Here is a 12,190-nt window from a genome sequence, read left to right as displayed (position 1 = left end):
AATTGTAATTTGAATTTCTCAATTAAATGGCAGATACAAAATGCATATTTGCATATTAGAAATATAAAGTTGGCAGTATCAATGAAACCTTTCTGTCAATCAAAGAAAAATGTGAAGTTTAAAAGTTTGTTATTTAGGAGATGGAATGCAAGAATTAGAGTCTTTAATTTTTAAAAGAACCACAGCCAATTGTCATCATTTTTAGCATTTAAAATACTAAATGCAATAACAAATAGTTGCTCCTTTGCATTGATTGTTGTAACAACAAAGAATATTCTATGATATTATTTTTTTCAGATAAATGCCCTCAATGCCAATGTCGAGTTGATAATATTATAAGCCTTATAAACTTCTATTATAGATAACAAATAACTAAAGAAAGTATTTTTCTTCATTAATGCCAATTTTGCATAATTCTTGAGATTTATTATCTTGATTTGGTGACAATATGCTTTCAAATTGGTGTAGCTATCTTTATAGTAGTCAATTAGCTTAAAAACAATATTTTTTCTTCTACACAGTGTCATTGGATAGGATACTATAATGCCTTTATTATAATATATATCCTTTTGAATATCTACAACTTTGTGTTGTGGTATGTCTTTCAACTTATTCTTCATGTTGCTCGCTATTTAACTTGTATTAACATATCAATTTCCTAAGTGGTTAGTACCAATGCATGTATATTCAAAAACAAGTGTTTGAATGATAAATTCACTTGTACTTGCCAATTGAGATTGTGACGCATGGAATTTCTATTTTCAAGTATTGTTAGAACATTTCACAATGTATCTAGTTAGATCAGACTTAAAAATGGATATTTCATAATGCTTGCTAATTGCATCATAAGAAATAGCATCCTTAAGCTCATTCCTATTTTTGAAAACAACACTCACAATAAGAATACTTGTCATTTTGAAATAATATTTTTATTCAATAAATTCCTCAAAAGACGAACCTCTTCATTATTGATCACTTTACAAGAGTCATCCACCAGTATTCTCTAGAGCTTGGAGAGACAAATAATTCTTTTGATAAAGCTTAAATCTATGATAAACACACAATAATGCATGTACAGTATACTTTTTGATGTTTTATAATTCTAGTTAGCACCAAATAAATTTGTTTTAACAACAAAATTATTGTAGCAAAACTATGTGTCATTTATAATTATTAAAAATATATTAGAAATAAAAAAATATACTATAACTAAAAATTATCAAAAATTATCAAAAATATTGTATCAAAAATGTATCAGAAATACTGTATCAGAAATTATCATAAATTATCAAAACTACTATATAAAAATGTATCAATTTCTGATACAGTATTTCATACACACACAGAGCAGTGGCTGCTGCCGGTCACGCTCCTGGGATCTAATCAAAAGAAAGCGAATCGAGATTGTGAATAAGCGATCCAAACCAAGTCTGATTTCGCCAACGTTTCCGGACTTGTCCGATTGATTCCACTCATAACCCGTGTCATTATCGTCCACGCCACACCCTCCGTTGCTGGCAGATTCAACACGATGCAAATTGGGCATCGAAGAGTTGAAATTGAAAAAAAAAACAATACGTGCTGGATGTTATTGGTCAAACTCAAATTGAGAAAGTCCAACAACCTACATGGAGAGACCCTTGTATTTTCCGACTGAGGACCTGCACCATCCACCATGCACCAAAACAATCCGACTGAGGTTATTATCACAGCATTGGCCAAACACCTTGGCAATTTGTTTTCAAAGTCATCAAGCCTTGTTGTGTCAACGGTCTGCTCTCCACCGTAACGTCTAAATGCAGTCCAAGCGACCCACCCACAACTCTCTGGAAGGTACCATTCCTTCTCAGATAGGGGCACTAGTGAGCCTAGATCACTTAGTACTTTCGCACAATCACCTCACAGGGGAAATTCCGAAAGAAATATGCACTGATTTTCAAGTGGTCTCCTACACTACGTCAAGTTTTTTGCAGCATCATGGAACACTGGACCTTTCTTGGAACGATCTGAGTGGCCAGATTCCACCTCAACTTGGTGACTGTACGGTACTGGTCGATCTCATCTTATTAGGGAACCACTTTACAGGACCCTTACCTCGTGAGCTTGGCCAAGTTGATGAATTTGACCTCACTTGATGTCTCATATAACAACCTGAATGGCACCATACACTCAGAATTTGGCTAATCTCGCAAACTTCAAGGTCTCAATTTAGCTTACAACAAACTAGCATGGTCCATACCCTTGACATTTGGGAATATTAGCAGTCTTGTGAAGCTAAATTTGACAAGGAATCGACTCACAAGGAACTGTCACACACCACACATGAATCCACCATGCACCAAAACAAGGGAATCTGTGCTTACGGTGCTCAAATCCAGAGCGTCGACGAGTCCGCAATGCAGCAAGTCCGCGCGACAGTATTGCACTCACGCACTGATCAAGGAGGAGCTGTCGAAGTGAGAGGAGCAGACGCCGATTGCACACATGCTCCAGCCAAGGGGGAGCCGCTGATGAGAGGACGTGAAGGGGGAAAAGTGCCGCTCCGGGCCCAGTCCAAACTAAAAGAAACTGGATTATCAAGTTGAGGGGTATTTTTGCAATTATCACAATTGGCAAGGATAGATTTGATTTTATCGAGTTTAGCAGGATATTCTTGATATTTTGGGAAAATTCAGGGGCATGTGTGATGTTTTTCCTTTTTTTAATTTTTTATTATGTGTTTTAGTTCAAGAACTTCAAAAGATATATTTTTTAAATATTTTTTAAATATTTATAAAAAATAAGAAATTAGGTTTTTTTTTTCTTTTCGTTTTTTTTCTTTTCAGGATAATTAATATCCCATCCAACATCATTTTTTATTAAATGATTCAGTAGCTGTTTCAGCACCAATACTCAATATGTTTAGCAAATTCAATTGATGATTAATCTATTTATTTAAAATTTTCTCTTGCTTGTAGATATTAGCAGGTATTATGTATAAATATATTGACCCCTTATAACTTCAATTATTTCACAACATAATATATATTTAAGTTATTTAATTCTATACTATGAAATTCTTATAATTTAATATTTAAAAACATAAAAATTATCAAATTCTATTTTAATTAATTTTTATAAATAAAGTCAATTCTTTGCTATGATATTAACTTTACATTTATTTTATTTTAACATGTAAATAATCCATGTTCTTTCACTTTTAAATTTGCCATTATTTGAAATAAATATTCCTATTTATATATATTATATATTATATATTTATTTATTTTAAGAATATAATGGATATTTTTAAATAGTATTTCTTTAAATAATCAAAGACAATTATAAAAGAGTTTGAAATATATAATCCAATTATTAACAAGAAAAAAATCTTGGAATATGCAGTAATAGCATACATATTCTTCAAATGAAGGAGGGGAGGTTGAGGGTGGGCAATGAGGAGAGGAGGTTAAGAACAAGGAGAGAGAATTGAAAACAAGGAGGAGTTGAGAATGGAGAAGAGGGGCTGGAAATAAAGGACAAGGACTCAAAATAGAGAATAGAGGTTGGAAACTAGGAATGAGGAATAAAGAGTGGGGGGCTTAGAACAAGGAACATGGCATGGGAGATTGAAATGAGGGATGGATGATGGAGGATAAAGAACAAGAGTAAAAAGATAGGACATAACAATTGAAAATAAGAGACGGGAAGTGGAAGGTTGAGAATGAGAGACATGAAATAGGAGATTGAAAATAAAAGACATGGGGTAAGGGGTTGAGAATGAAGGACAAATGATAAGAAGTAGAGACTGAGAATAAAGGACAAATAATATGAGGTGGAGATTATGAATAAGAGATGGGAGAAACAAGAGGTGTGTAGGTAGAAAGTTGAGATTGAGGGATAGGAGATGGAGGATTGAAAATGAAGGATGGGAGATAGAGGGTTGAGAATGAGGAACAATAGATATGGAGTGGAAGGCTAAGAACTAGAAATAGGAACATGGATAAGGACATGGGATAAAATAAATGAATTATGAAATGGCAAGGGAGAGAGGGGGGGAAGGAGAAGCCAAGAATTGAGGAGAAAAAATGGAAATAAGGATGAAGTCATAGATAGGAAATAGAGTGAATGAATTATGAAATGGCAAGGAGGAGGTGTCGTATTAATAATATTAAGATGTGGCTTTATCAACTTATTTTTTAAAAACAAATAAAATAAAGCGATGGAATATGAAATCATAATGAATTATATAAATAATCAATAAGTGCAAAAAATCAAAATAATTATATAATATATTCTATTCTATAATAATTTTTTTATTAATAATATCTTATAAAATATATTTTTTAAAATTGAATTAATAATTAAAAATTATAATAATTAAATAATAATTATATTTATTTTAAAATATGAAAAGATATTTTTAAAATAAATTATATATAAGACCTTAAATATTAATATAAATATATCTTACTTAATTTATAACTATAATAGATAGAAATTTTTATTAACTATGCAAGAAATATGTGTTAAAAAATAAAAATATTATAGATATACCACTTTGGTAGAAAAATACTTTCAAAGTTTTAAAAAATAAAATAGAAGAAATTCAAATTATATTAGAAATAAAGAACTACAATAAAGCACAAGGTTAAGATCAAAATGCTCAAGCTAAACTATAGAAATTAGATTGTCAAGACTTAGATTCTTTTAGCCTTAATATATATATTAGGTGGAAGAAATCTTGTTCAAAAGTTTCTTTGATGCTTAGAGGTGAAGCAAGCCTCTAAAAATCTTCTACAACCATCTAAGATTCATAGGAACCTTCGAGGATCTTTTAAAAATAACTTGAAATCTATTAGAACTTATTAGAGATTTTCTAAAATCATTGGGACCTGTCTAAAATCTTCTTCCATTGTATATCCATGACATCACTTCTTCATTTAGTTCCAAGTTCTACAAGAAGGGAAAGAACTAAAGTAGATCTAAGTTAAAGAAAATCAAAGATGTGTTGCATAGTATTTGCTATATCTTTAAATTATCTTTTGCAAGTTATAAGATTTATTAGTCTTTGCAACCAATGATAGCAACCAATATCTTCTATCATAAACTAAGCTTAAATTTATATGACTTTGTTGTAAAATTATCTTTCAAAAATTATTTTAAGACATCCTTCATAGGCATGTTTTATTTTGTTGACAATTGTCTCAAAGTGGCTACTAAGTATTCTTTGATGTCTTTTTGATTTAGGCAATTCTACTCTTTAAGGTCAACAACTTGAAAAGCTTGGTTGACATGGCTTAATTGACATGTTATTATCTTCTTTACTATTTATATTTAATTGTGTAAGCTAAATTAATGACATATTATAAATTTAAGATAGAATAGGACTACTTTAAAATTTATTGGTTTCTATGAAGATAGAACTTTTAAAACTTTTTGGAATTGCTCCTCATTCTTTTCATAAAAAAATTACCAAATCTAAAATATACCATATTTGAATTTGTTAGATAAAAAAATGAACTATAATATGTTGCCATGTGAGTCCCAAAATTGACTCATTTGTGAATTTAGGACAAAAAATACACTTATTGTACTTTAAGTCAATGGTCTAGCAAATTAGTACAGGAATTTTAAAATAAATAGCAAAAAATAGAATGTTGGTTGCAAGAATGGATCTTTTGGAGATTTTCTTGAGAAAGAATTTTAAAATAAATATTTTTTCTTTAATTTAGCTAATATAAATTTATGAGTTTTTAGAGGTAGTTTTTTTTTATTATCATTGAATCTTTAATTATACTAAAATCTAAGAAATATCTTTGATCCAAATCATTTCAAAAAGAAGAAGATGAAAAAATACTAGTAGTTTTTTACAAATAAAATAGAATACAAACAGTGGAATAAAAAAAGCAAAAAAATTAGAAAGGAGCAAAAGAAATCAGTAGGAAAAAAAAAAAAACAAAACAAAACAAAAAAAAACAAAACAAAATAAAATGAAACAAAAAATAAAAGAGAAAAGAAGCAAAAGAAAAAAAGATTCGGTATTATTCTTGATTTTTCGGAATAAGGAAGTAATCCTGGATTTTTTTGGAAAGAGTTGCCGGGATTCTGCATAGTTTGTGCCTCGGCCTCATTTTTGCTCTCTCTTGTTTTCTCTAGGCTTTGAATTTTGAGCTCCAGAATTCGGAGAGTAGTCAGGATTTTTGTTTTGTTTTGTTTTGTTTTGTTTTTTTTTTTCTTATGTGTTGCAATTCCATAGTGTAGAGTGGCTGCAATCGATTGTGAGTGTGCGGCGTAGTGATTTTGGTGTCGTCGACAGTTGGCCTACTGGCCGTCGAAGAAAGTGATTGAGAATCTTGGTGTTCACGACTGTGTTGCCGGATTATCTTTTCTTCGGTAGCTGCTATTTAGGTGGCAGATTGAATACTTTGCGTTGGTAGTGAATGTTGAGTATAGGCACAATTATATTTTAGCATATAGCTTGGAAGTGTATCATGACTAGTCTATAGGACTAATAGTTAAAGTAGAATTGGACAACAAAGTAAATCATGTTATAATTTCTTAATCATGCCAAGGTCAAGATTCATTGTTTTTAAAGACATGAATCTTCAAGAAATAAAAGATCAAGATACTTTTGTATCACTTGAAAATACTAGATAATCACTCAAAGATGATATAATATTAAATTAGAATGGTTATTACCAAAGACAAGAATACTAGAAAGTTTTGAAAACAAGATTAAGGATTAGAAAAGTGTTGACAAGAGTGAAGAAGGCTCTATTCTTGCCTCCATATATACTTTTAATTAGAAGCTACATGGCAATGTCCTATATGTCCTTTAAAACATGTTGATTTTACAAGTTACATATCTTAACGTAAAAGACAAGTTATCTATATGTGCACCACATAATTATCTTGTTTTGCAAGCTATTAACATGTGGTTAAGTTGTTGACCATTTTTTTAACCTATTAATCAACTATAAATACATTTAAAATCAAAGCACCATCTATGAAGCTTTAAGAAAGCTTTTTTAGAAAATATTATGAAATAAATCTATTTTTATCTATTTCTACTTAATCTTATATATAAATATTAGAATAAATATGTATGTCTATGATATTATCTCCTTCTTCTAAAGAAAAATTCTATTATGAGTAATCATCATATATTAAAAAGATCCAAGATGCGACAAATTATGTTTACCACATACTCTAATCTTTGTTCTCTTTGAAGATGGTTGTTGAGTCTTTTCAGCCATTGATAGTATCTTATATCAAGGAAGAAAGACCATCTTGTTATTTCATTGTGGTTGAAGTCTTCATAACTTTTTTTTAAATAAAATATTTAAAATACTATCAGAAGTCATTCTTATCGCTAATAAAATCACCAAATATCAAGAGTCTCTTCCAAGGTTGTGATACCAAACACGTTGTATCTTGCTATCTATTTGATAAAAGAGATATCATTCTTGAATATCTTTACTTCAATTACATCGTCTTTAAGGTGGTAACAATAATAATACCTCATCCAGTAAATCAACAAATGATAGTTCTTGAGTTGAATCTATTGATTGTTGATTTTCCATCTCCTTAGCATTACAAATATACAAAAATTACAAACATGAGTAGAAAGTAGAATGCTATCTTTTTTGAATCTTCTTTCTTTTACAATAAAGATTTGTTATTCTTTATCTTGATTTTGATAGATGTTATTAATGAAAAGCTTCAACTTTCTTTATTTTATTTCCAAGTTTCTTATTTGGCTCCCATGTACATTCACTAATATCATATTTTTGCTAATTAATAAGATATTCTAATCTATTTTGGTGTTGCCTTGAATTTAAGACTTCTTCTACCTTAAATTCTTGATTATTATCTATTTCTATATGTGAGGTGGCATTTATCTTTTTTTCAAGATATTCACTATTTTATATGGCTCAAGAAGAGTCATATGGAATATAAGATAGATCTTCATAGACTTTAGTACATATAATCAATAAGCATCAAGATTGACTTGTTTACAAATAGGAAAAGATCCAAGCCTATAATGATTGAACTTTTCACAAGCATGAGTAGTCTTGTTATTGAAATAATCATATCTTCTCATCTATATTAAATTGTGGTTATTCATTGCAATAGGCATCTGCATTGATCTTTTGTTATTCTTGAGCTTCATTTAATTATGCCTTTATTACTATATATAGCTTTAATAAATGATTTTTCAAATCTTTCACCATAAGATTATTAATTTTTAAAAGTCAAAAATATCAAATTATAGATGATAATCATAATTAGTAAAGAAAGATATTTTTTGAGTAGAAAAATGTACCAAATTATCATGTGCATACTTAATCAATGGAAAAAGAGTTGTGCAATTATCTTGATGGTAATTGATATTACAATTCAAATACTACTCTAAAACTTGACTCACTCATTTTATTTAGTTATCAATTTGAAGTTGAAAAGCTGAAGAGAGCTTTATATCCATTTTTAAAATCTTGAAAAAATTTCTCTAAAATCTAGATACAAATTGAGTCCTCCTATTTAATATAAGATCTTTAGACAATCTATGATAGCAATAGATGTTGTTAAGAAAAAACTTAGTCATTTCTTTACCTATTATAGATTTTTTATATGATACAAAATATGTTAGTGAAATAAAATAGTCTAAAACCACAAATATAGAATCATATGAACTTGAGACAAAAAAATTTGTGATGAAATTCATAGAAATAAAAGACCATAGTTGTTTCAAAATAGGTAATGGTTGAAGAAGTCTATAAGGTCAATAACAAGGAATTTTGGATCTTGAATAAATATTATATGATTGTATAAAGTCTTTGACTACCTTCCACATTTGAAGCCACCAAAAATTTGTAGATATTAGCTCCAAAGTCTTATTGTATCCAAAATATTCAATTGTTAGAAAGTCATGATGAACTCAAAGAACATATAACTATCCTTTATTTTTAAGAATATATAATTTTTCCTTAAAATAGAATAGATTATTCTGAAACTTAAACTTAAAAGTATCATGAAACTTAGAAGAATTATTTTTGATATCATTAATAAGAAGATCTTATGATCTGTATACATGGTTACTAAAATAAAAGTACTTTTTAGATGATAATGCAATTCCTAAAATGAATCTACAATATACAAAAAGCTCTTTATTATAGATCTCATAGTTGATTTTGACTATTGAATTTTTTTTAGAAATAAAATGCTATTGAATGGAGCTTGTCATCTATTCTTATTTAAGACAAAATAATACCTATAGCAAAGTTTGATGTGCTTCTTTCCACAAAGAATGCCTTAAAAAAATTGATATAATACAAAATTAGAATTATGAATATACATAAATATTCATAGATGCTGCTTTGATTTTACATATTTTTATAGTTGATTGATAGGTTAAAATCTTTGTCAAAAAGTTAAGTACATGTTAGTAGCTTGCAGAATAAGCTAACTATGTAGCACAGATATAGAAAACTTGCCTTGCAACTTAAGATATGTATCTTCTAAAGTCAACATGTTTTGGAAGTCCTATAGGACATCACCACATAGCTCCTAATTAAGAGTATATATGAAGACAAGAGTGAAGCCTTCTTCATTCTTTTCAATGCCTTTTTAGTCCTTAGTCTTATTTCAAGACTTTCTAGTCTCTTTATTTTTGGCAATAGTCATTTTAGTTTAATAATATATCATCTATGAGTGTCATTTTAATTCTTTTTAGTGTCATAAGAGTATATTGAGGATTTCTTTCTTTGAGATTCATGTTCTTGATAATTTGACAAGAGTTCTAATTTTATATTTCTATCTTGTTTTAGAAATGAATGAATTACTCTACTTCTATTGTTATGTTTTGAAGATTGCACACTATCCACCTTTAAATAAACAATCTTATTTTTTAATACTGATATTTTTTTTAAAGAGAGTAGATTATCTTTCTTTATAAAAAATTTTATTTGATATTAGAGGTTGTAGATTATCTTCATCGAATTTAACTTTTTGAACTTATTTGAATTGTCTATAGAAGGAAAGATTATAGATGCTACTCTCAATGGAAGTGAGAATAGATTTGTAACTATTGCAAATCTTCATGAGCTTGTCAACACTTTAAGAATAAAAATCTCATATATTTCTAACTTGAATCATAAAAGTATTATTCTTGTACCTATAGAAGAAGTTCAAAGTTTGTGGCAAGAAGTTGTGCAATTGAAGCAAGCCAATAGATCGACCTTTTAACCAAATCAAGGGAGTTTTTCTTCTACAAGTATGACAAGGATAAGGATTAGTATGCCTGAGAAGTTTGATGGAACAAGATCAAAATTTTGAAGATTTTTGCAATAAGTTAAGATCTATCTAAGGTTGCATCTCTTCCAATACCCTAATGAATTTACTCAATTTGAATTCTTAGGTGCCCTTCTATCAAGAAGTATTCTCTTTTGGTTTGCACCTTTAATGGAAAAGAATTTATAACTTTTTTACAATTTGAATTCATTTCTAGAAGTCTTTACAGCTACAATTGAATAAAGTGATTGAAAAAGAGTAGCAAAGACTAAGATCTTATCTTTGCGACAAAAATCACAATCAACAATCATATATGTTGTTAAATTCTAAAACCTAGCTTGGAATATGGGCTGAAATAATAAAGCTCTTATCAATCAATTTTGATATGGATTGAAGAATAATGTCAAAGATTTGTTATTGATAATATCAATGGTAGAATCTTTAGAATAGTTTATTGTTCAAGCCATTATATGTAATAATTGTTTATTTAAAAGATGTCAAAAATAAAGTCTTGATTGAAGAAGAAAAAATCAAATAATGATGGCAGCTCTCAAGTTTTCAAAAATACATTCATCATAGCCAAAACAAATGCAAATTGATATGTACATTTTAAATTCCTTGCGAAGCAAGAAAAGACTCAACAACATTAAGAAGGCTTATACTTATATTGTGGAGAAGCTAAACATACTATTCAATATTATCCAAAGAAACAATTCAACCACAAAATGAAAAGCATGGTTGCCAAAGAAGACGTTGTGCCAAAAAATAAGTTTCTCCAACTACAATAGGAATTGTGCAGTTGAAATCTAGCATAATTCCTAATAAAGGTCATATTATTTTTTCAAATCCTTCACCTTATTTTTATAATAGAAGTTTATTTAGAACCGAAAAATCACAAAGACTTAACTTTGTTAGATTCAAGAGCCTCAACCTGTTTTAAAGATGAAGTTTTTATTAAAAAATAAGGAATATCATTAGTTAAAAAAACTAAATCTGTACATATAGAAGTCATAGATGGTTATTTGCTATCTTTTGGAGATGTTATACATGAGAATATTTCTTTAAATGTAATAATTATAGATCATAATAGCATAAAAATATTTAATATAATAAGATCTTTATCCAATTTGATTATTTTAAGATTATTTTAGTTAAAAAAATATAATCTCTAAATAGATTGGAATCTTGTAACCTTAATTTTTTGATAGTTTAATCCAAAATTCCATTAGTCAAGTAGAAATACATAAGTCTAGTACATCCAAATCCTTATTAGTAGGTACAAGAGCTTTTATGCATGCATCAAAAGAAACTCTTTTACTTTACATTCCATGCCCATTTCTAATGAATGATATCTTTCGTGAGTTTCTTCATGATTTTATTGTCTATTATTTGGATGACATCTTAATCTACTCTAAGAACATAAAAGAACATGAAGTTTATGTTCATCATGTGTTACAAAAACTTAAAGATGTATAATTATATATCAAGTTAGAAAAGTGTGTATTCCACACTATTCAAGTTGACTTCTTAGGATACATCATTTCTAATGAAGGGCTAATAATGGATCCAAAGACATCCAAACTATTGTGGATTGGAAGATTTCAAGAATAATAAGAGAAATGTAATGTTTTTTAGGCTTTGCTAATTACTATCAGATCTTTATCAAAGTTTTCTTTTCAAGTTGCAACTCCACTTATATGTTTGACTAGTAAAGAAAAATTTAAGTGGAGTAAAGAAGCCGAAGCATTATTTGATGCTTTAAAAAAGGATTTTATTTTTGTACCAATTTTATATTATATTGACTTTTTTAAGGCATTTTTTATGGAAATAGATGCATCAAAATTTGCCTTGGGTGTGGTGTTATCACAAATGGAAGTAGATGACAAATTTTGCCTAGTAGCTTTTTATTCCAAAAATT

The 12,190-nt window shown here is 28.7% G+C and overlaps 1 protein-coding gene across 1 annotated transcript; it reads left to right on the top strand.

Annotated features, from left to right (window-relative positions):
* Positions 1-1,796: 1,796 nt before the first annotated feature.
* Positions 1,797-2,135, top strand: LOC149988314 (leucine-rich repeat receptor protein kinase MSP1-like). Its single transcript, XM_090253949.1, has one exon. It carries the CDS (start codon positions 1,797-1,799, stop codon positions 2,133-2,135), a length of 339 nt encoding a protein of 112 aa, XP_090110075.1.
* The last annotated feature ends 10,055 nt before the right edge of the window (positions 2,136-12,190 follow it).

This window comes from Physcomitrium patens, chromosome 10 (assembly GCF_059467195.1).
Source record: "Physcomitrium patens ecotype Gransden chromosome 10, ASM5946719v1, whole genome shotgun sequence".
Classification (NCBI taxonomy): Eukaryota; Viridiplantae; Streptophyta; class Bryopsida; order Funariales; family Funariaceae; genus Physcomitrium; species Physcomitrium patens.
Note: the sequence above shows the minus strand (reverse complement) of the source record. Positions and strands in the feature narration are given on the sequence as shown.

What these genes read in the sequence shown, in the direction of transcription:
- LOC149988314 (XM_090253949.1), top strand. Translation starts at nt 1,797, where the DNA reads ATGCAGTCCAAGCGACCCACCCACAACTCTCTGGAAGGTACCATTCCT.